The sequence below is a fragment of the Strongylocentrotus purpuratus genome, unplaced genomic scaffold (genome assembly GCF_000002235.5).
Source record: "Strongylocentrotus purpuratus isolate Spur 01 unplaced genomic scaffold, Spur_5.0 spur5_scaffold_12, whole genome shotgun sequence".
Lineage (NCBI taxonomy): Eukaryota > Metazoa > Echinodermata > Echinoidea > Camarodonta > Strongylocentrotidae > Strongylocentrotus > Strongylocentrotus purpuratus.
Genome location: NW_022145597.1, coordinates 3387459 through 3413453, shown reverse-complemented (window position 1 = coordinate 3413453; position 25995 = coordinate 3387459). Strand labels below are relative to the sequence as shown.

General features: G+C 37.9%; 2 protein-coding genes across 2 annotated transcripts; one reads left to right on the top strand and one right to left on the bottom strand.

The window, feature by feature from the left end:
• Positions 1 to 6181: 6181 nt before the first annotated feature.
• On the bottom strand, positions 6182 to 7246 carry LOC593947 (galanin receptor type 2-like). Its single transcript, XM_793402.3, has one exon. It carries the CDS (start codon positions 7244 to 7246, stop codon positions 6182 to 6184), a length of 1065 nt encoding a protein of 354 aa, XP_798495.3.
• Positions 7247 to 11575: 4329 nt separating this feature from the next.
• Positions 11576 to 23731, top strand: LOC593956 (solute carrier family 2, facilitated glucose transporter member 1). The gene is made up of 12 exons (XM_030981616.1): positions 11576 to 11848; positions 13086 to 13187; positions 13567 to 13730; positions 14799 to 14923; positions 15712 to 15827; positions 16658 to 16817; positions 17662 to 17855; positions 18404 to 18514; positions 19160 to 19261; positions 20432 to 20507; positions 21026 to 21153; positions 22482 to 23731. Exons 1-12 carry the CDS (start codon positions 11771 to 11773, stop codon positions 22752 to 22754), a joined length of 1629 nt encoding a protein of 542 aa, XP_030837476.1. The 5' UTR covers positions 11576 to 11770; the 3' UTR covers positions 22755 to 23731.
• The last annotated feature ends 2264 nt before the right edge of the window (positions 23732 to 25995 follow it).

The window sequence follows — 25995 nt, the reverse complement described above, 5'->3', positions numbered from 1 at the left end:
ATACTGACTGCTCGCGCAATATAGCGAAAAAATTGTTGACTGAGGATAGCTTTATATTTGTACAAGGCAAGGACGCAAAAGATGCGAATGAAGTTACGATACACGAAGTGAGACAGACACACTGTCCTTAGTTCGGCAAATAAAATGAGTCATGTTTTACTTTTAGGGTCATGATGAAAACTTTACTTCATCGGTGATCTCGAGACTACACTATGACGTATCGGCAAAGTACATTTTCGAGATCACCTTGGGCGAAAGTTGTACCCGTGCCATTCCCAGTATTTGTGTATCTTATCCCATACATCGATCTTTGATGCCTATAACATGCGGTGTTACTCAGGGAAGCATGTTAGGCCCAGTTCTATTTATACGTTATATCAATGATATGTGTATTTTTATAAAAGACTTTAAATGATTATTGAACGCAAATGACAGCGTACTACTATATTCAAATCCTAATCCAAAATATCTTGAGGGAAAGCTCAGTGAACAAATGTCGATGTGTGTCGAATAAGCTTTCTTTACACTTGGGAAAGACAGAAAGCATTTTGTTTTGTTCTTGAAAGTAGTTATTAAAAGTCGTTTGAATTCAAAGTGACACACTAGAATCAGGTAATCAAGAACAAAGAATCTGTGAATTATATAGGCATTGAGTTGGCTAGCGCAATTTCATTTTCATATTTGGTACAATCAGTTGTTAAAACAAGCGAATTCTCGTCTGATGCTTTTGGTACAGATATCAAAGTTGTATGGATTTAAAAGCAAGACGATAATCTGTTTGCTCTTATTCAATGTGTACATGATTATGCTGACCCTGCATAGTATAATAACATACACAAGTCAGATGAAGAAGTTACCTGGTCAGATCAATAGAAGCTAAAAATTATTCAGAACAAAATGGTGAGATTTATCAATTGTTCTGGTCCAAGAATTCATGTTGGGTCCAGCGAACTTTCTAAAGCTGGTTTTCTTGAAGTCAACCAAAGATCAAAACAACTCATATTGCATCACGTGCATAAAATAAATCATACTAGGTCGAATCATTATATTCGGTCCAACTTCGATCTTGTTACTGACTTACATGATTATAATGCAAGAAATAGCCGATTCAACTTTAACTTTCTTTTAGGTTCCCAAGAATAAACATAATATGAACATTATTTTCATAAATCCTTTTAAAGTGTCTTAATAATCACAATAAAATAGATATAATATAATAACATATTTTCATAAACCATTTAAAAATATCTAAATAATCAAAATATACTAAAAGAAAAGAATGACAAAACGGGACACAACGGACAGGAAACTGACGTAATAAGATAAGACAAAACATGACAAAACAATTCATAACAGGACAAGATAAACAAAACATGACAGGACAAGACACAAAAAAGACATGTCAGGACAAAACAAAACAAAACGAAGCTGCACACAACAGAAGTGAGAGAGAGAAGGGAGAGAGAGAGAGGGAGAGAGAGAGAGAGAGAGAGAGAGTGTGTGTGTGTGTGTGTGTGTGTGTGTGTGTGAAACAGGGGAGATGTGAGAAGTTTAACCTGTAGGAGACATATATTTTTGTATTCAATTCTTTTTTAACCCTCTACTAAAACTATAATATGTGGGTTTATTTCTAACTGGATCTGAAAGACAGTTCCAAAGTTTTGAGCCTGAAAATACAAATGATATATTTGGGTTATAGAAATTCTACATAATTATTCATCATTATTTTCCTCTTCTTTTTCCTCCTCTTGTTCTTCTTCTCCTTCTTCTCTTTTTCCTTGTACTTAATATCATTTCTATCATCAGTTCAATGTTGTTATTATTATTATCATCATTATTATTGTTAATAAGTTTTTGTTATCTGTCTGTAAATATTACTATTTTAACTAATTCGTTTTGTACATGTATGTCGGGGACCCCACTGGAAATAAACTTTCGAGCTTTCTAGGGTTATCCTATTCAAACTGACTTAATTTTGATCTGTTATTCTTGTATATTGTTGTATGTTGGAATATTGGCTAATGAAAATCAACCAATCAACCAATCATAAATATACCAGAACATGAGAGGTCTCATGACAACAGATTACATACGAATGCTTTTGAAACAACTTGAGAATTTAGGGAAAAAAAGAGATATTGCGGGTTATGCCACATCGGACAGCTGCCGTCTGATATTCAGGCGAATCTACTTCAAACTGAACAAAAAGGTTAAAGTCCGAAGATTTACTGAGCGGAATATATCTCAACTAATCGAGAACTTAGAATCCGAAAATTGAGAAGATGTTTTATCGTGCAATAACACAGAGGAAAAGAAAACAATTTGATACACAGGACCAAACTACTGGAGCAACATGAATCTGAATCTCAAACAGCTTAAAAACTGTGACAGCTTCAAAAATCATTTAAATTGTTATTAGTGAGTTGGTACGTGTATTAAATGAACAACTATACTTTTATCCCGATTGTGACTCCCACCCTTGAATATTCTATTCTAAAACTTCGTTTTCTCTCTTCTCATTCTTCTTCTGACCCCCTCTCTTTAACTTTTTTTCATGTTTATCTTCTTTCTTACATTCATCATCCATATCATTTCATTGATTTGTCTGTATATTTTGCTTTTAATTATTATTTATCTACCTAATTATGAATGACACTGTGTCAAAATTATTTTGAGGAACTTAAAGTCTACAGGGTATATGCTTTTATCAAGTTCCTTTTTCCACAGGTAATTTCGAAATTATTTAGTGTAAATGCAATACAAACTTAGATGTCTTTATTGTTCACGAGTGTAAAATATGCTATGTTTTCTTAATGTATTGTTGTTTTTTCATGTGAAATAAAAAAAAATAAAAAAAAATTACAAAATTTGGATCGTACTTCAATCATGTCTCCCAAAGCTTAATGATAGAATTAAAACAACATATTAACATATGGGTAACAAATGGAATTGTCACAGTCATAAAGAAAAGAAACAATCTGTATAAATCTAGTTTAAACCACCCTGCCCCTTCATATTTAAGTATGTATAGGAAGTATAGAAATAAGCTTTAAAGGCCATCCAAAAAAATTATATTTTTTCAAAAAAACTATAAAAAAACCCCGAAGGTAATATATCATCTACATGGTATGCCATAAGAGTCGTACACTTACTCAACAAGTCTTTGATATGAATGGTCACAAAGTAGATGAACCAGATGAAAAGGAAAATTAGTTAAAGTAAATATAGGCCTGACCAGGCTTCCAACAAAATCATGACTTTAATGAATTTCTCCCAAGGTCATCTTACCCTTCGCTCATTTTATATCCGACAGATTTTATTGAAATAATAAATGTTGTTCGCTCATTAAAATCAAGCCATTCTTAAAGCCATAATGACGTTAGCACCCATTTGATTTAAAACAAAATATAGGTAGTATCCTATCACCTCTGGTTTAAATTTTCATTCATTCCCTGTCTTCTGTTTTTGTTTCAACCCCTTTTGAGACAGCTAAAGTCATACCAATCTATATAAAAGATGAACGGCCGATATCCGTTTTACCAGGACTCTCTAAAATCCTTGAACAAATCATTTACAACAGATTATAACATTTTTAACTTGGAGAGCCAAATAATTATTATTATCAATACTTGGGACACTATCATTTTTGATATATGTCAATGGTATCTCTAATGTTCCACCAGTTCTACAGTATAAATTGTTTGCCGATAATATGAATGTATTCTAATCACATTCTGATTTAAATTCGCTGATCGCAACCATGAACATTAAACTACCTAAGTTATCACAATGGTTCAAAAGCAACACATTATCATTGAACCTACAGAAGACCAATTTTAATCATGACTGTACGCAGCGGGGGCTAGGGTAGGGGGCAGCCCCCACAATAAAAAACAAACAAAGAAAATGCAATAAGTTATCAATAATTCATCACATTTTCCCCTCGGTCTCCAACAGGAAAAATACCTCTGTACGGCCATGCATTGTGGTTTATGGCATGGCCACGCAGAGGAATTTGTAAAATGCGTGGGAGCTGCAATTACATAAGCTGAAACTAATTTAGGGTATGGAGAGATTGATAAATCCTATCTTAAAATTCGATATCATTGTAATTCCTGTAAAATTCAAACGAAACTAATGACTTATAAAAGATCATGCATATTAATTTGAACGAAAGTAAAATGACTAATTCTTCGCGATGCGAAACAGGTCGGACAAAATTAATAAAAAAATCTTTTTGGTTTTCATCTTTTCTAGATACAGAGTGGAAACTTTGCCAATCACTTAAATAGAATATGCATTCAGTGAGGTTTCTAGTTATTACGACAAGCTAAAAAGCAAACAGGAAAAAAAAAACGTTTTCATTTTGATAATAAAATACAGCTCCGTAATAAATAAAAAAAAAACATGCTGCCCGAATGATCAAGTTTTCGAGCTTCGCATTGCCAAGGATCTTCCTGCTTTAAGATTTTGAGAGCGAGTGAGAAAAAAAAATCTACGCATTGAATTGATTAAATGTTATTTCATCATCAAAATTCGCTAGTTTAGATAGCTATATTAGATAGCTTAGATATTATATTCAGACACTAAAACAGGGGGACATTCGGGCATGTATTGTGGGGATAGTTGGTCGAATATTGGAACTCATTTGGGGATTCCCAGTTCCTTCTTCACGTTGTAACAAAGCGGTGGCGTTGCGAATTAGGAATATAAACGGTTTCCTGCTTACTTCATCTCCAACTGTAGTACAAAAGTAACAAAAACTCTCTGGAGGAAGCATTGCCATGGATCTTCCTGCTTTAAGATTTTGAGAGCGAGTGAGAAAAAAAAAAATCTACGAATTGAATTGATTAAATGTTATTTCATCATCAAAATTCGCTAGTTTAGATAGCTATATTAGATAGCTTAGATATTATATTTAGACACTAAAACAGGGGGACATTTGGGCATGTATTGTGGGGATAGTTGGTCGAATATCGGAACTCATTTGGGGATTCCTAGTTCCTTCTTCACGCTGTAACAAAGCGATGGAGTATAGCGATAGGAATATAAACGGTTTCCTGTTTACTTCATCTCCAACTGTAGTACAAAAGTAACAAAAACTCTCTGGAGGAATAAAATAATATATGTTTAATATTCTTTAATAGTATCTCCAAGATACTAAGGCGCAATAAAGAGCATAGTAACGACAAATTGTCCAACCATTTAGAAACGCAAGCTGTTGGGGGCAATTCATGTGCAGCTTCGAACTGAAGCAAAACATGCAAGGGAGCGAAGCGAATGAGCTTCAGAAAACCCTCAAAAATATATATTACAATTTATCCTTCGTATCAGGGGTAGGGCATTATTGTGAAACATCATGAGTTTCCTTTTGATTCTCCCTTTCCTCTTGTTCTTGTTTGTTTGTTCGTTTTTCTTTTTTGCGTCCCCTCACTTATTCGTCTTTTTTGCGTCCCCTCACTTATTCGTCTTTTGCGCCGTCCTCAAGTGTCGCCCGGGGAACATATCCCTCCCCCTAGATACTCCACTGCATGCAACACTCAGATATATCCCGTTAAGATATTTGCAAACTATGAAATCTTTTACAATCTTGAAATTATTTATAACTCAATTTCATCTGAAGTACTGAAGACTTTAACATTTTACTTTTTGTCATAATTAATCGTTTGTCATTAATATATGAACATTGCATGGGACTGTTTTAGAAGTCTCAAACGATGTTTTTAGATGTTTCATCCAGAAAACATTAGCCTTGACCTAAAAAGTCAACATTACATAGCTATTTTCCCCACAGAGACAAAGAGTTGATTTCTCCTTTAGCAGTTTAGTACAATGAGTTAGTTCGGTATTTCCTTTTTGGGGACAGGGCCCGTTGGCATAATTTTATACTGACTTCATGTTAGAAAATTTCACGTAAAACAGGAAGTGGTTTCCGAAACATTCTCGAAAATTGTATACCTTCATTATGTTCGATAACATGTGAATGCGACGCACAAAAGTTTGCGAGTATAGGGTATATTTGTTAAATGTGTTCTTACTAATTCTTTGTGAAACTTTGTTCTTGAGATGATAAAATCGCTTCAACGATCATGTATATTAACACTATTGAATAAGAAGTGACACCTGTCCAGAGAGGGGCCGGGAAACCTACCCATCCTTGCCCGACTGTGTAGTTTCCGTTCTAAGCCAAGTTGGTAGTATTCGTTTTGACGTCAACTTTCTCTGCTCCTGTCGGGAATTTTGAATCTCGAAGCCTTAACAGTCGCCGGAGACCATCCTGAAACTTCTGGTACTTGAAAGTGTATATGAAAGGATTAATGCAACTATTAGCGAAATGAATGCACTGAACGGTCGCATTCTCGATGCCAGTTAAATTGATGTTAGCACCAAAAGCGTAAGATACGTACAGGAGATTGGAAGGTGTCCAACAAAGCAATGACGTCACCGTGACAATGATCATGGTTGTCATGACCTTCCTCCGGGCGATCTCTCGGTAGCTACCTGCAGCGCCTGCTTGTGGTCCTGCACCCTGGTCCTGAAACCTCCGAGTGGCGCTACCTCTCTTTAGAACATGCCCTATGTATGTGTAGATTGTAATCATGATGATGAGAGGAAAAACGTACAGAACGAGGATTGTTAGTCCGGATACAACTGCTGCAGTGTCCTCAGTTGGCCAGACCGGCCTCCGACATATTCCATTCTCAAGGCGTGAAGATGCGGGTAGGAACCAACTCCATCCCAAACCCGCAATCCAAGCTAGGGTAGATGCTACTATTGCTGGCTTGACGGTGATTTTGCTTCGATATCTGATTGGGTACCTGACTGCGTAGAATCGCTCAAAACTGATGAAGACCAAGTTGAAGATGGAGGCGTAATTGAGGGACCAAACGAAATAATGGGTGTACCAAAAGAAATAGAGATATCTTGCCAGTGCGGGACCAGCAGTCTCGAACGACGGTACACTGACGACGTCGAAAACGATGACGGAGAGAGAACCGAAGAAATCAATGAGGCTTTGGTTGGCAATCAGGAGATTGGTAGCATCCCACATGTCACGTGTATTTAAGAGGACAATCAGGACGAAACCATTGCCAAGAACACCGGTGATGCCGATGATGACGTGAAATATGTATATTACCGTATACCTCGGTAGGCTGTTTCGTATGTCTTCGGGAACATCCTCAGGAGCCAACATCAAGTTTAAATTTGTTGTCATTGCTTCGGTTATATCTTCAGTCATCTCCATGTTGACAAATAGATTTAAAAAAACTGGTTCAACCTTTAATACAGTGCAAGTTGAGAAACCTTTCGTATGGAAACCGCTTCAGTTTGTAATACTTTGTTACACGGTACAGACTTTTATATCTTTAGATCTCTTTCTATTTCAAAAATGACTCGATAAAGAGTGGAGTAAGTCAATCGTCAAATATCCGTAGAATTTAAGACCTACAAAATGACAAATCGCTCAACTGAAGTTGGTTCGTCTATAACGTTTTTTAAAAGATGTCTTGTATTTTCTTCTTGACAAAAGGACTTGAGAATCGAGAAATTATTTGAATAGTGTTCATGACATTGGCAGAATTCAACCAATTAAATCAGAGTCATCTGACTCTTTCAAGGATGCGGCGGTGGTATCTAACAGATGGTTGAGTGCAGTCAGTTCCTGTCTCCTGTGTCACATGACCCAGATTGTACAGATGAACGGGCATTAAAAGAAGCGTTATTACTTCCTCCTGCTCTATTGTTGTTTGTTCCAGCGGAAAAAAACTCTTTAAATGTCGGTTAAAAGTATTCAATGGCAGATAGAATTAATCAAATTTAAGATTTGTTTTCCTCATCTCAATGCCTGACCTCTATTCCGGGCATTCATGGCCAGGCATATCATTTTATTCATATATTGTCACGATACAATAATTTTTATCTTCGATCTCCCTCTCATTTTATGTCAAGACATAATTTGTTTTGGTCGTGTTTCATTCTTATTACGTTGCTTTTAGCGTAAAATACCCTCCATAGTTTTTGGTATTTTATGTGTTTAGGTTGCATGCATGCAATTTTTGGAATTGAATTTTTAAGAACGCTGAGTATGGATCAAAACCTATTTTGTTCCAGCACTTTTAACTCATTCGTGATTTATTTTGTATGTCTATCCATACCGATTTGTTTTCCTCTCCAGTGAATTGTATGATTGTTCTAATGTGTTTGTAATACTGTTTATTCCTTTGTTTAGATTTTTCAATTGTTTCAACCATGAATAAAATAACCTCAACATTTGCGTCAATACGAATCCCACTTCTTATGTATTTACTACTAATAGTGATAGATTTTTGTTGTCATCAAAATATACTCGATAAGACATGAAATTACATATACATCAAGGCTGTGTCTTTAAAGGAATTGAGATTGACATGATTCAGTCACAACTTGATATTTATGGGAATGGTATCCTCAAGCAGGCGCGTACGCAAGGTGGGGGGGGGGGGGGCTGGTGGTCGAACCCCCTCAATATTTTGTTTATGTGTGTGTTTTGTAGGGAAAAAAAACCTTCAATTTTTTTGGGGGGTGCTAAAGGTTGACCAAAATAACTGACCTTACCCCCCCCCCCCCCTTCCCCTCCTACTGAACGAAATATCGGTAGGCATAATTTTCCAATTTCCGGGACCCAAAAAAATATAATATGTGCTCTTCCCCCCCCCCCCCCGTTTATTCACCGGCTGGCCAAGTCGTTGCGAAATTTTCCCTCAAACCCCCCCCCCCCAAAAAAAAGTGCTAATATCGCCGCCCCCCCCCCCCGCTTATTCAGCGCCTGGCTAAGTCATTGCGAAATTTTCGTACGCCATTGTCCTCAAGAGATAGGAAAATGATTGAAAATCATATTGAACTGAATCCTCGATTGACACCATTGACATAATCTTGTTTCAACAAGACAAAAAAGGAGAAAAGAAAGTTAAACAGTTGATTTCATTTTGGATTTTTCTGTTTCTTTATCAAATTTAGGTCCGAAATTTGGAGATTGCAAAATTACCATTATTAGAGGACTTGCGATCGGTTTAAATCAATCACAACTCTTTATAAAACAGGGCTCCAAGCGTTTCGTTGCAAAATTAGCCAACATATTGAGGAAATTAACAATCTTACTAACATTTAATAGAGACATGGTAAAACTTTTCGTCTTGCATCATCAGGATAAACTTTCAGTATGTCTCTATTTCGTGCTATTCTTCGATTTTGGATTACCAAGCTTCTTTAGCAATCTTAATAAAAAGGAACGTTCAGCCTCCTCCTTCCTGGGTGCTAAATATGAATATTGATTTGAATAATGGAAATTACCTTCACAAGTATTGATATAGCTTCGAAAAGAATTAATTTCTTATTTTACGTCACAAACCTATACTTCTCTTATAAAAGGAAGGATCGTAATATACATGCAGTTGTTAAAGCCACATTGTTACATGTAGCTACTTGCTCCCTCTATATAGAAAACAATGCCTAATCGGTGACCATTGGTTCCCCATGATCCTCTTTTTTGTATGTTAATTGAGAGCTGAGTTGACCCTAGCCAAACTAGTACAGACGGTCTTTCAAAGTTATATAACAACATTGCTGTTTACATATGATGTAGGGGAGATTGAGGGTCTAACTCGTCAAGCGTCATAACTTCATTCAAATCAAGTTTCAAGTTTCAAGTTTCAAGATTATTTCACATTTCACAAATAAAAAGAATTCACATAATTGACAAAATTAGAACATAATCTGAAATATACTAAAAGTGTCATATTATATAATTAATTCTTTGAAAAGACGTCAAAATTAATTGTAATGAATATAGGTTATACAAAGTGAAATGTGAGGAACCTATTAAAAAGCTCATCTTGTAGATTATAGGTTCCCATAAATAAAACTAACATTTGGTTGAAGGGGTTGTAATGGTAGAGGACGTAAAATTAATAATAGGTGGGCAAGAAGCCTCGACATAAGATGATTATACAAAGTGAAACAAGCAAAAATAGCAAAAATAGCAAATACAGCAAGCAAATTAATTTGTTACCAAAAAAATGAGACGATAGTCACTTTAAAATATTGAAATCATTAAACGAGGTCATTGAACGAGGTCACCTGAGCGAGGCAGAACAATCATGTTACAGTAATGTATACAAATGGAGTAATGTATACAAATGGAGTAATGTATACAAATGGAGTAATGTATACAAATGGAGTAGACCATGGGCGGCGGAGCCTCTTTCAAAGTGGGAGGGGGCACCAACAGAAAATGGTGTTTTATGGAAAAAAGGGGCACCTACAAAGAGAATCTCAGAGCAAACATATTTTTGTTTAGACATTGGTATATACCCTACATTGTTTTTACATTTAATACCACGGATGATTTAAATGTTTGTTTCTCTCTTCACATGGTCGAAGTTACTGCTTAAGCATCATACTTTGCATTTGGGTGTGATGGTCTGACTAAATATTTGCGAGTGAGCTAGACGAGTGAACAAAATTGATTTGTGTGGTCGCAGCGCAAAAAAAAATACATCTTACAAAGAGGGGAAACAAATTCAGATGGGGTTTTAAGCACATTTTAATCATGAAAGTATGAAGAGATCCTTTTTTTTAAAACATCATTAGGCCTATATCAATTTTACATGCGAGCAAGCGGAGCGAGCGAGCTTTGGCTGAATTTTTTTGTAATGGTTCTTATTCGCTTTAAATTAGGAGCACGTTTTATGATGAAAGGAATATGGGGGGCATATCCAAATGAAAAACAGCACTTATTAGCAAAGAAAAAGAGCACATGTAAAGTAAACAGGGGAATTATCAGAGGTGAAAATGGGCACTTCTCGCACCTGATAAGGAGCACACACCAGAGACGAAGAAAGGTACTTCTGAGAACGGGAAAAGGACAATTATCAGAAGGTAAATGGCAATAACTAGAAAGGATAAGGGCACTTGTCGAAATGGATGGGGCACTTTTTAGAGATGAAAAGGCGCACTTATTAGAAAGAGAAAGGGGCACGTGTCAAAATAAAAGTGGATCTTGTCAGAGGTGTTAAGTGGCACTCATCAAAGATGAAAAGGGGCACTTATTAGAAGAAGAAGGGGCACTTATTACAGAAGAAAAGTCCATTTGTTAAAGTAAAATGGGCACCTGTCATATTTGAATACGGTTAATCACCATAGGTGAAGGGGGCACTTATTAAAAGTGTATTAGAGGCACTTATAAGAATCTGGAACGGACACCCATCAGAAATAAAAAGGGACACTTACCGTATGTATGAGGGGGCACCTTTCCTATGTAAACAGGGGCACTTTAGGGGTACTTAAAAATGTGGGGGGAATGTGCCCCACCCCCTTGCCTCCCCCGACTCCGCCGTCTCTCGATTTGACCGAAAGTTCATTGTCTCATTACTTATTAGCTTTTCTTTTGTTCCCGATCAATGCAATCTACACGACAATGTCTTTATTTACCCAACAAATAAATAACAGTTCTGTTTATTCATTGCGCTATTAGATCTCTAATTCGTTCGCAGTGATATCTTATACCTTCGATGTGGGTCACGTTTAACTACTTTGGACTCTGTATTTCATAAAATAGAGGTGGATTGTCAAGCAAGTGAGCTCCGATGTGTTTAAATACAAGGCTGATTGCAACCAATTACATAACCTCTTCTTAGACTAGAGAACATCAACGTATCGTGCTTGTGATAAGAACAGATCAGTAGCATTTCACTTGTCAAAAAGAAAAGGCTAAAAACTACCTGAACGCAGGATGGACGAAAAGTTGAAAAACGCGGACTATGACGCCGACAAAGAGGACAAGGATGACGTCAAAAATGGTGTTGGAGAGGTATGTTAAACAATGTTTCTAGTTTATCTATTCTAACATTTTTGAGTTATGCTCTCTCACATCATTTTTATATTATTTTAAAATATGTTTGACGATGTTGTATTTGTCCTATTTGTTTGAAAGTTCAGTGTGAGTTTCAGATCCAGGAGTATTTTACCAGGGGTATAATTATCTAAATATACAAGGGAGTAGGGGAAGGACCTGTCCTTTGGAATATGTTTCTGAATAGACGTATTCACTGGATTGTACCCATTTGCGGCCTTTTAGTATAGACATGTTGTAATCTACCGTTAATATAGACATTTTTAAATGTCCAATATTTATAACACCAGACTTAACAAATATTATATTTGTATATGATATAGGCCTATTGTCGGGTCATTTATTGCACCCATTTACCTTGGATAACGATTATCTTCTGCCCAAAGAAGTGGGCGTATCCCACAATATATAATGCGACAATAAGAATGTAAGGATTTTGTTGTTTAAGTCTAGTATTTTTGTAACAAACGAGTTAAGGTTTTATCTTAATTTACGTATAAGAATAATAAAAAAATACAAATTTAGATATAATATCATATATGTATTTCTTTGATTCGTATTATCGTCAAGATATTTTTAATTGATCTTCTCCTTTGGACTTTGCAGTTATTTATTCAGGTACACCCTTCCAGAAAAACAAAGCGATTTGTCAAGGAGCTCTTTGTTATATATTTCACAGACCATGTTCCATAGTCCTCCTTAGTTATATAATCAAAGAAAAGCATATTTGCAGATATTTACCATGTTGTTATTTCATTTATATCTAATTCATGTATCACCATTAATCAATTATTAAGTACATAACAGGGTCATAGTTCTGAACCTTTGAAAGAAACTACAATCAAACATTACAATGTGAATTTAATGATGTTTTAAAAGGTGAAAAATTCTCATTCTATACAAAGGAATAAACACTCCTCAAGAGCACAGTTGCAAACGGCTTCCATCAATCATGAGCAAATATTTCACCTGAGTTTGTTTTACTTGTGAAAAATTTCAGAGTTAATTACGCCTCTGAAAATCAAGGATCTATAAAACCTATTTGGCGTAATGTACTTTATATTACTTTGCCTTGTCTATTTTTCAAAAAATATCAGAGTCGGAGGGTGAGGGGTACCAAATAATGCTTGTTCTGTCAACGGAAAATTCGGTTATTATTCTGTCATACAATGTTATTCTTATGGTATATTTGCAGGGGCAACTTACTTTCATGTTGGTGCTATGTACTGCTACTGTGAGCATTGGATCCTCAGGAGAATTCGGCTACAACCAGGGAGTTATCACGGCTCCCTCAGTGGTGGGTTCAAGTATTAAGGAAAGGGGTAAAATGAAGTGGAGCATTAGAAGAGGGCTAGAGAGAGAAAAGAGTGAAGGAGAAAAGGAAAGGGAGAAAGAGAGGAAGAACAAGAGGGACAAAGCGAAGTATTTGAAGTGGTGGGTAGAGAGAGAGAGAGAGAGAGAGAGAGAAATTGAGAAATGAGAGGAATAGCAAAGAGCGATAAAAGATTTAAACTTTTCTCTCTATAACATCAACAGTTCATCCAAGCTTTCATTAATAGCAAAGAGCGATAAAAGATTTAAACTTTTCTCTCTATAACATCAACAGTTCATCCAAGCTTTCATTAATAGCAAAGAGCGATAAAAGATTTAAACTTTTCTCTCTATAACATCAACAGTTCATCCAAGCTTTCATTAATGAGACGTACTTTGAGCGTTCGGGTGGGAAACAGCTGAATGACGAGGCCCTAACATGGCTTTGGGCTACTGTAGTTTCCATCTACTGCATCGGAGGAGCTCTAGGGGCCCTCGCAGGAGGATACTGGGCTGACTATTTCGGCAGGTAATTACCTTATTGTTTGCATTCCAATTTTTATCTCAAAGAAATAATAGAATCATAAGAACTGTACTTAGATGTTTTAATAATGAATTGTTACAGTAATTACTTGATGGCTTATTGCTTTTTTTTCAACCGGGGTCCCGCAAGACATCTCCTAGGGTGCCGCGAGAGAAATCAATTTGATATACATTTTTTATCCATTTTGATGTAAACGTTTATTTAATGAGAACAACATATCATATTTCCAAATAACAATGTAAAGATAATTAGGCATCTTTTCCCCTAATTCATCACGCTCACTTGCGACATTTAGAAACGGGATGATTCATGAATACCTCCATATTAGGGCAATGAGATGCCAGAATATCTATTTAAACGGATTGTCGAAAATTGTCACATTCGGGCAGCAAGGTGTCCGAAAATATTTTACATTGAAACAAAAAATGACCATGCTCGGTCGCCTCACTCACTCCGAACATTTGACTACAAAACTACATTTTTAATACCATACGAAAATAAGTCATTCTATTTTGATCGCTCGCAAATTTGATAAACAGATGTGTCCGTGCGCGTATGCATGGCACTTGACGATGACCGGAGTGATGCAATAATGAATAATAAATTTAGGATAAATTAAATGGTGACGCGAAAATGTTCTTTTCTTAAAAGGGTGCCGTGACTATAAAAATGTTGAATAACGTTGGCTTAAAGTATCTGTAATGTGAATTAATTAAAGGAATTATTCATGTTTCTAGCTACAATAAGCCTGTCGTTTTCCATCGATTCTTTCCTTCGGCTGTTCCTCGAACAGAACGTTAAATGGAGATCTCGTGTGCAGGAGAATCATCAACTTCCCGTTGAAATTACGCTTCGTCAAGGAGGGGGGGGGGGGGGGGGTAAATCCGCAGTAGAAGTGGTAAAAATGTACATCCCAATCACTTAATCCGGAGAGAAGAGACCAGAGATAGTAGTGATTAAGTTCGGGTTTCCCCTTATACAGGCACAGGGGATCCCCAAAATATATAACAGTACTAAGTACATTCCATATATTATCCCCTTTTTTTTCAACAGAAACCGAGGGCTGATTTACAACAATTTCATCTCGATTGTTGGCTCATTATTGATGGGATGTTGCCAGATAGCTGGCTCTCCTGAAATGATCATCATCGGCCGCTTCGTCATTGGATTCAGTGTTGGTAATTGTGACCTTTGATGATCTTTTGAGTTACTTTCATCTTTCCTTTTTAAACTTCGATTTACCTTTAAACTAATGTTTTTTCTGTCTTAAATATGATTTGAATGAAATGATTATTCGAATCTATCGATGTTGCCTCTGTATTTAATCTTAAAAACTTAAACACCTTTTATGAGCGATTAATAATACAATGACAAAGGAAAGGAAAATTTTAGAGAGTGGATATATAGCAATATTACATTTAGTTTCCAATTACAAGGTTCAATTCTACAATGTGTGCAAAATGAATAACGACAAAGTCTTCGCTCATACAAATTTGAAGATAATTTGTGACACGATCCCTTTACAATTTATATTTCAAACTTGTTTAATTATCAAAAGATAAGTTTGAAATAATCATTCTGGACATGAACATATATGAAAGAATCACTTTCATGCATTGAACCAATAATAAATCTTTACAGGTGATGGGATATTCGATTCATGGACCGACACTTGTACTGAAAACACGGATGGAGTATGAAATTATGTTACATCATTTGATTTGATTTTTTTTTTAAATCCCGTTTCGAAATTGGTATAATGGTATCGTCCTTAAAATGAGGAACTATATCAAAGATGGACATATTGTTCGTAATCAGACATAGAGTTTTTGTAATAATTAGGTTAAGGGTTTAGGTTTGGTCAATGGTTAAAGCAATGAATATGGCCCTGTAGGATACTGACCTCGAAGCAATTGTTGCAGTTGCACGTGTCCACAACTCTTAATTGTCTCTTGCTTCTTCGCAGGTATGTCATTGACCATCGTACCCCTATACCTGTCCGAGATAGCACCCTTCAATCTACGAGGAGCTATCACCACCACCCACCAGCTACTCATCACGATAGGCCTCCTGCTTGCTCAGGTAAATCACAGCTCCCATATGGCCATGAGACCGATCATGTGGAGGTATACTGATTCAGTCGATCGACTCTTAATCCAAGGGTTGAAGGTTCGAATCCCGGCCCGGTATTGACGTCTTTTGGCAAGATAGTAATCCATATTTGCCACTCTTCACCCAGGTATAAAACAGAACCTTTCAATTATTGGCGAAAATCATGTAGCGAAAATCATCCAACGACGAAGGAAAACGCCCTAAAATCCAACAACAGCAACAATGTAGGGGTGATAATAGATGGAGGAAGAACAATATATTTATACTAATGTAGCTATACCCTGGGTAAATAAGACCTACAAATTAATCCATTTTTATGATAATGTCAGGTTTGTCGACAACGTCGACATTTTCCGGCATTCTGACTACTTTTTGCTAGGATACAATAGAAAACACGGCCTACGAGACCAACAGCTCACATGATTGAAAGTCTCGGAGGCGTACTGACAACACTTTTGAGGGTTCACTTGACCGACATGAGCAGTGGCCTTGAGACTGATGGCTGACTAGACACCTCGTGGGCTGTTCGACAACCTTCCTTTTCAGGACTCCTCATTCCTCCCCCCCCCCCTCTCTCTCTCTCACATGGTGCATCCGCAAGCCTACTGTATAACTTCATTGAGCTCACATTGTTATGTATATTTACAAGATATTACATGCCGATTGGAGTTGCAAAAATTTGAGCAGATGCTGGTTTTGAGTAGCATAATCCATTCTGTCGTCGTTTAGTCAGCAAAGCAATACAGAGCCTAGCTTTATAATCATACTTTAATTCAAACTTTCCTTACTATATTATGCAGGTCTTGGGGTTCTTTGCATTCTACGATGAGTCTACGTGGCCGATCGTGCTGGGACTAAGTGCAGTCACTGGTCTCATCGAGTTTATCGTCCTACCTTTCTGCCCAGAGAGTCCACGATGGCTGCTTATCAAACAGAACCAAGAGGAGAAAGCCATCGCAGGTATTGACTAAGCTTATGACTGTTCTAGGACGTTTGCCCCATATTCTACTAAATTTAAAGAAATATGCTGGGTTTAAGTTCGGTCTAAAAGGTTCAACTAATTACTTGAGTTTCGACACCCGACTGTTTAAAGATCTTGCCAAATAAAGAGCAATAGTCTTTTAAGCTAGCCTTCGATTGATGGGTAAATAAGGTTATTTATTTGATAAGGACAAAGCAAATGTATTTTGTAACAAGCTATTAAATATATCATTTAAGGTTAGAGACCATGAAACTTACAGCATACGAAAACAACCGCTCAGGAAACCTACAACGTCACATTAGCCCTCTGACGGACATACAGGACAAACGACCAGCGGGACCGTCAACCCACGAGACCGACATATCAGCCTCATGGGCCTTCTGACAACTTTTATGAGGGTTCAAACAAACCGATACTTTCATTTGACTAGGCTGTCTTTCTTCTTTTTTCTTCAATTTACTGAAATGTCCAATGTATCCGGGAGCAGACAAAAGTCCAGGACATCCTTGAAACAGTGAAAAGAAGGAAATGGAATTGTGCGGGCCACATCAGCCGTAGAAATGACAATCGCTGGAGTTCAGCAATCACGCACTACACACCATATGAGGGAAAAACGAAGCAGGGGACGTCAAAGAAAAAAGATGGAGAGATGAGCTGCAATAGTACTGGAGAAAGGTTAATTGGCACCAACAGGCGCTGAACAGAGGCATTTAGAGACAGCATGCTGAGGCCTTCATCCTGCAGTGGATCGATAACGGCTGAAAAAGTAAAATAAAAAGTAAGAGATGTCCCACTTACTTCATGTTCTTGTATATCTCTTAGCTCTTCGTTTGCTTCGTGGCGTGGATGACGTGGTAGCTGAGGTCGATGAGATGAAGCTTGAACATCAGCACGAGGACGAGACCGAGAAGGTTGGGGTCCTGGACCTACTCTGTCTACGTGACAGGACCTGGTTGATGCCGCTGTTGATCTGTGTTGTCTTGCACGGTGGACAGCAGTTATCAGGGATCAATGCGGTGAGTCCAAGTCTGAAACCTATAGTCCAATTTTTAACACTCCAAGTCTAAAATCAAATGTTACTTAAAACATTTGACATGACCTTTCTTTGTTTTCTCACACACACACACTCTCTCCCTTAACATGTCCGTCCGATCTTTATCGTTCTATCTGTACCTCTTCCACACCCATCCACGCATTATTCATTTCATTCTTCCTCTTCTCCATTGTTGTTTTCAGGTTGGCAAGGGTGGGGTCAGATAGTGGCGGAGAAATATTTTGTTTCCTACATTGATGAATCATTTTATCTAGAATTATCGTAAATTAATTTTATTCATACAACCTATACTCTAGAGACTGTATTAAAAAAACTTAATTCGTCAACTTTCGATTTCTCTTCATTAATGACATTTACACGTCAACGATATTTTGATTTCCTGAGATTGGATTTGAATAGTGTGGAAATAATTTACCTTGAACTTATTCATTGCATGTGGATTAAAGATTCTTATTATAATATCTTTTGTTGAACTATGTTGTTTATTCGATTTGTCATCTCTTTTTCTAGATCATATTTTACTCAACAGAGCTGTACCAATCTGCCGGAATGACAGACTCTCAGATAGCCTACGCCACTGTCGGATTTGGCACCCTCAACGTCATCGTCACTATAATTTCGGTCAGTGCTTTATTAATCATTTGCTTTTTGTGGGTTGGATTACGAGATTTACCGTGCTTAAAGAGAGTGTATCATGGGAAATAATGGTTAACACCGTCTACGTTTTCTTTTGGACAACTGCACGTAAATGAATGGACTTGATTAACTGGGTTAGCGCGCGCTAGCGTTCGCGAAACAGACCGAAGTTCTCCTCACGCTTCGGTTTCGCGTGTGTTGCACTCACGTGAATGCTGCGGTCGCGTCGTCCGTAATCGTATTATGCCCGATTGGCCCCGAGTATTGGCCCACGGGAAAGACACATAGTCTCGTCATGACACACTCCCTTTAACATGTGCGTGGGTGTGAGAGGTTGAGTGTTCATATAGACAAGTGCGTACGAAAACCTGAGAGGAAAAGATGAAGATTAGAAAGATAAGAAGAGGAAGTGTAGAAAGAATAAGAAGCAAAAAAGGAGAAGACGGAGCAGAAGACGAAGAGCAGTGGATGAGAAAGAGAGAAAGAGAGAAAGAGAGAAAGAGAGAAAGAGAGAGAGAGAGAGAAAGGGAAAATAGAGGGGAATATTAATTTGTTGTTGATGTTTCAGACGTCAACAGAATGTAGATGACTATTAACAAAATTTCCAAAAATTCTACCCTAATTCCGTAGGTCCTAGTGGTAGAGCGCCTAGGTCGTCGTCCCCTCCTTCTTTACCCTTTCGGGATGTTATCTGTTTGTTTGGTTGGTCTCACCGTCTCACTCGCCCTTCAGGTACGTTTACATCCTCTAAGATTTACCATATAGTCTTTCTTACTTTCTTTTAAAGGTAAAGACCAGTATTGGAAACGCCCCAATTTCAAAAAATGAAATGGAAGCTCTCATTACCAATCATGTGAAAGAATATGTTTTGACTAATACATGATGATAAAAAAAATTGCCGGGAAACCGCCTACTAATTCATATATTTGGTAAATTTGTTTCTCTCATGGTCTGTGAGAGATATAGAGTAGCCCCATATACATCTTTCTGTGTATAGTGCTTGTAACTTTACGAAGAATGGGCCAAATTTCTTATCATTTTGATGATTCCAGAACCTTGCAGATGCTAGATGCTAGATGATCAACCTTTTCTGATCGATTCCACAACGTTTCTTTCACAATGCAATCGCATGACCATAACTGGTCTTTACCTTTAATCTATAAACAAATCGTTTACTCTGTTACACTTGTTATCGCGCAATAGTTTAATTTTATTCATTCATTATTATTCACTGTTGGAAGTTTAATATTGTAGTGCTAAAAAATCTTTTAACTTGTTTTGATGATCGACGATTGCTTACCTGACTGCTAAGAAAGCAGATATATCCTTGTATTTAAACAAACATGGGACCGATGCCTTAAGTTCTCTCCGAGGGACTTGGTATTGAGGATTAATACCTTACAAAAGGGCGAGACCTACCGGTTATGAGATCACTGCTTTATAACTGAGCCATCGCGCCTTCTCTATTGGTCATCAATAGACAGTTACCATGTTTGACCATATAAAACAAAGAAATTCATAATCGGAAACCTTTTCTTTAAAAGCCCAATTAGAGGCAATCCTATTTTTCTAAAAAGCTTAATTGTCTTTTACACGGATTTGTTTTTTAAATTGACAATTCAGTAATTTAACATTTGTTTGAAAATATTTCCCCACTCGATGGACGGACGGGACTCAACTGCGTATTCTGTTCTTGATATGTCAACATCCTGTTCCTGACAATGTAATGATGAGGAACCGTATCGATCATTTTGACTACATTTCTCTTTTCATTCACCTTTATAATGAATACACAATTTCATAGTTTTAAAAAGTGACATAGTCAAAAGTGATTTTTGTCCTAAGAGTCGAAACTTCATATTCAAGAATTTTAAAGTTTCTGTTATTTTCCATTATTTCTAGGAGGAAAATGACTGGACGAAATGGATGGGCCTTGGTTTTATTTATCTCTATATCATATTTTTTGCTATCGGACCAGGTGAGGGTCATTGATATAAAATTCGTATAAAATAATTTTGTTATTGGCGGATTTTGCCGAGTCAGCTAAAGTAGATACGTCAGTAATATACTATAATGTATTATATACAATATATTTTAGACAGCCGTGAATATGTGAGATTTTAACTTATTGGAAGTGCTATAAAGAGGAAACAGTCAGAACATACAGAGAACAGGATAAAAAGAAAGTCTTTTTAATTAGGGGTGGAGGCTAGTAGGGTTTGTAGAAGTTTATTGCATATTAATATGGTTAGTACATTGAACCAATATTGTAAATCCCGAAAGTAAATTAACTAAGTCAACATTATGGTTTGTCGAAATTTAAGTCAGTGTTAAGATATTACTCAGCAAAACGTGTTTAAAAGAAAAAATACAATTCTGTATTTTATAACACAAAGTTCAATAAATACGTGGAAGTCATTTGTGTTTTTTTGGTGGCGGTATACTGCGCCATGTGTGAACAAGCCTTAAAGGTTATTTTCGTTTTCGTTTTTGTAGCACCCCTGCCGTACGTGGTATCGACAGAGGTGTGGTCCCAGGGGCCACGCCCTGCTGCTGTTAGTATCTCAATTCAAGTCAATTGGTGGGCTAATTTCCTGGTCCAGCTCTCCTTCCCATCTATACAGGTAAGACAAATATTGCACATCAATCGCATCTTCTATCTCTTTAGCACAAGGATGCGACTGATATTAATTGCAAATTTGTAATCAGTCGCAACTTTTCTCATGAGACGGGACCCTGAACGACTATCTCGTGTACTATGACGCTGCGGAAAAAACCCAAGACGACTGCTCCCGGACAAACTCCCGGAAACAGCCCATTTTATAATTTTGACAAGAATAGTATGGATGACATCTTTAAGAACCAAAGACACATGAACTAAAAAAAAAATGGAATTCTATCCAATCTTATCCGGACACCTACCCCCTGGACAATCGTCCCCAGATAACCCCCCCCCAGATAACCACCCCTAGGAAAACCACCTCCTAGGACAACTACCTCCTAGGGCAACCACCCGCTAGGAAGACTACCCCTAGGATAACTACCCCCGGACAACTACCCCCAGACAACTTCCCCTAGGGCAACTACCCTCTAGGACAACTACCCCCGACAACTACCCCCAGACAACCACCTCCTAGGGAAACCACCCGCTAGAACGACTACCCCCTAGTACAACTAACACCGGACAACTACCCCAGACAACTACCCCCTAGGGCAACTACCCTCTAGGACAACTACCCCCGGACAACTACCTCCCAGACAACAACCCTCTAGAACAACCACCTCCTAGGGCAACTACCTCCTAGGGCAATCACCCTCTAGGACGACTACCCCCTAGGAAAACTACCCCCATACAACTCCCCCAGTCATCTACCCCCTAGGGCAACTACCCACTAGGAAGACTACCCCTAGGATAACCACCCCCGGACAACTACCCCTAGGGCAACCGACCTCTAGGACATATACGTCCTTGATATCTACCACATAATGGTAACTACCACTTAACTACCCCGGACAATAACAACTTAGGGTAATAATCAATTTGGGGGGGGGGGGTTGTTTTTCCTAGAGGGTGGTAGTCCTTGGGGAAAGTTTTCCTAAGGGGTAGTTGTCCTAGAGGGTGGTTATGCAGGGGTGGTTATCCTAGGGGTGGGTAACCGGAGGGTGGTTGTCCAGGGGGTAGGTGTCCTACCGAGGGTGGTTGTCCTAGGGGGTAGTTAGCTGGGGTAATCATCCTAGAGGGTAATTGCCCTAGGGGGTAGTTTTCCTAAGGGGTACTTGTCCTAGCCTCGGAGGGTGGTTATCTGGAGGGTGGTTGTCCAGGGGTTAGGTGTCCTAGGACCCTGTCCAATAGCATGTTGATTTACTATTGAAGGCCTATTAATAAACTGTCTGACGAAAGCCACCTTACTGATCATGTTGATGACAAGATTAATTCATTACACGTTTGCAGGGTGCGATTGACGAGTATACTTTCATCATTTTTATCGTCTTCGTCGTCTTGACAACCCTGTTCATCTACATCTACCTGCCTGAGACGAAAAATCGCAGCTTTGACGAGATCGTCACAGGATTCAGAATCAAAGGCAAAAACAAAGAGAATGTTGAGCACGAGATCGAAGACAGATATAAAGCCCAAAGCCTGGCCAACGATGACGAGAAGAATGGCAACGATGTCGAGATGAGATATTCGTACGTGAACAGAGGGCAACAAACAGACGAATAGTCTGTGTGTCTCTCCATGTGCTAAAATATATAGGGGCACTTCTACTTTAGTTGGTGAATATCCTAGATGTTACCATGTTTCCAAGATATAATGATAATTATACAACCCATTTCTTATACAGCGCTTTACCATTAAATGATCAAAGCGTTTACAGTAGTATTAGATGAACACTTGCGTAGCGTAGCAGAGCACATATTAATTTCGTCGGAATTTATCTTTTTTCCCTTTCTTTCTGTATGGATTTCGTTTCTGCGTGTGCCGTCCGTAGTAGTTTATTAATTCAATTATTTGAATTGTATCGTGTTGCTGATACTAATCTTAGCAATTTGAAAACACTTTTAGCAACCATTGACCTAAACTTAGTTCATAGACGTTCGTCAAATCTTAAAACGGACGCACGCGCGCATATACAATAATTGCTTTAAAAATCTTCACAATGGCTGCTAACCCCCAATTATGAAGTATAAATTAGAAATGCGATTTCATGTTAGAATGCTTTAACGTCAACATAGTGTCACTTTAGGGAAACAAATGAATTTGTTTCGATTGGGAAATATTTGCCGCTGTTGTTTTGAATATATCTCGTCTATCTGTACTCTGATGTCCCCAATATTTTAATATATTGTAGCTAAGACTTTACTCTACAAATATACTGGCTTTCAAATTTTGATCAAAAGATGAAATCGTGGTTAACATTCCAATTTAAGGTGAAGACTGCAAAATCTGACATTATTGTTTCTAATTGTACGTGTTATATGAATGGAGGCTGGGAAGATCGAATTTGAATCTGTGTTATTAGATGATCAGAGGCGTAGTGTACCAAATCTCCTATTAAGCTTGTACATAGGCGTGTTACAAGAGTGGAGGGTTGGATCTTTGTTTAATAAAGACCGAATCTCCCATTCTACACGTGTTATTATAGATCACCTGATTCGTCTCGGTGACGAATTCATTTTCTTGTTATTATTACCCCTGTCACTGAAATAATTACTATTTAATAATAATAATAATAATAACAACATTAATAATGCGCACATATCCACCCCAAGAGATGCTCAAGGCGCCTATCAAGGTAAATACATTAAACCTAAAAAAGCGAAAACAATTTAACATAATTAAATACAATTCAACAACGTTAATTACATCAGATTGTGCAATACACTACGTCTTAACTAAGGAATTTAGACATTAGATAGGTTTTCAATTTTTTTGGAACAAATTTTGATTGGCTGACATTTCGATTGAATGGGGTAGGGAGTTCCATAACCGGGGTGCAGCAGCTGTAAAAGCTCTGTCTTCCCAGCTCCTCTTTGTTTTTAATTGTGTTTAATTTGTTGAATTAGAGGAACGAAGACCTGCACTCCCTGGGGAGCATGACAGCTAGCACGTGCTAATCCAGTTTTCATCCTTGTTACGGATTGCTTGCTCCACCCGTCTTCCCATGTCCTTTTCTAACTAAGAACAGATCACACAACACACAGACAGAGTGGTTTAAGATTTGGGAACTAGCATTGTTCAATCTTCGTTTTTAGCTCCGTTCTATAACTAAAACTCACTCAACTCGTCCACAAGACGAGTATGTACAGTGTATGTATAATTATACATCGGTCTATACACCCATCAACAGAGGCGGCCGGGGGGGGGGGGCAAGAGGGGCACAGTGCCCCCCCCCCCCCACTTTTTCAAGCACCCGAAAAGTGCCCCCTTTTACATAGGAAAAACGCCCCTTTTACTTTTTAAGAAGTGCCCCTTTTTACATAGGAATAGTGCCCCTTTTTGACAAGTGCCCCTATTAATTTGTAAAAGTGCCCCTTCTCCTTTTCAACTCTGATAAGTGCCCTTTGTATTTGGACACGTGCCCCTTTTCCTTCGACAAGTGCCCTTTTTAATCTCTAGTAAGTGTCCCCCAGTTAGGTACGAGAAGTGCCTCTTTTCACTTTTGATAAGTGCCCCCTTCACCTCTGATAATTGTCCTATTTAATTCTGAGAGGTACCTCTTTTACTTTGACAAGTGCCCCTTTTCCTTTGTAAGAAGTGCCCCTTCCTCTCTTAATAACCACCTCCATTTTAACTCGGATAAGCGCACCTTATATTTTCACATGTGCCCTTTTCCCTTTCTAATAAGTGCCCCTTTTCCCAATGATAAGTGCCCCATTTAAAAAACAGCCCCTTCCCCTTTTCATAAGTGCCCCTTCTCTGGTAAATGACCCTTTTCAGGTACTAGAAGTTACTTCTTTTCACTTCAGATAAATGCCCCCTTCAACTCCGATAAATGCCCCTTTAAAATCTGATCGGTACCCATTTTCTTACAACTAATACACATTTTCCTTTATTACAAGTGCCCCTTTTTCATTCACTTAAGTGCCCCTATTCATATCTGGTCATTGCCCCTTTTACGATGCGATAAGTGGCTCTTTTCACCTCTGATAAATTCCCTTTTAACAATGATACGTGCCCCTTTTCCTTTCCAATAAGGGACCTATCCCCTTTTCATAAATCCCCCGTTCAAAATCTGATGGGGGCCTCTTTTCCGTCGACAAATGCCCATTTCCTATTCTTATGACTCACCTTTTTCATCCCTGTAAGAAGTGCCCCATTTTCACCTGTGATATTTACTCTTTGTACTTTGGCACATGCCCCTTTTCTTTCTTGATAAGGTCCCCCTTTCCTGTCATCATTAAACGCGCCCTAGCTAATTTCAAGCGACTAAGATCAATTTCCCCCAAAAGCTCGCTCGCTACGCTCGCACGCATCTATAGATGATATACTTTAATATGTAACTTATCAAAGGTCTTTTCACTCTTTCGTTGTGAGAATGTGCTTATATCTCCAATAGGATTGGGTTTTTCCTCTTTGTAAGATGTAATTTATCGCACTGCGACCTCACACATCTTAAAATTTTTCCTCGCTCACTCGCAAACAATTTTTTAGAAATTCAAACCCAACTGCAAAGCAATATCTTGTATGGTGTATAAAGTGAAACAAATATTGAAATCATCCCCGATAATTGTAATTACAATGTAAGGGTATATACCAATGTCTAAAAAATTGTATATTTTCGCTGTGAGATTTCCCTTTGTAGGTGCCCTTTTTATCCAGAAAGTGCCCTTTTTTCTTGGTGCCGCCCCCCCCCCCCCCCCACTTTGGAAGTCGCTCGGCCGCCCCTGCCCATCGCAATCCTACCGGGTACCCAATTAACATATGGGGGGGGGGAAGAGAGGAGCAACGTTTATATAAACAA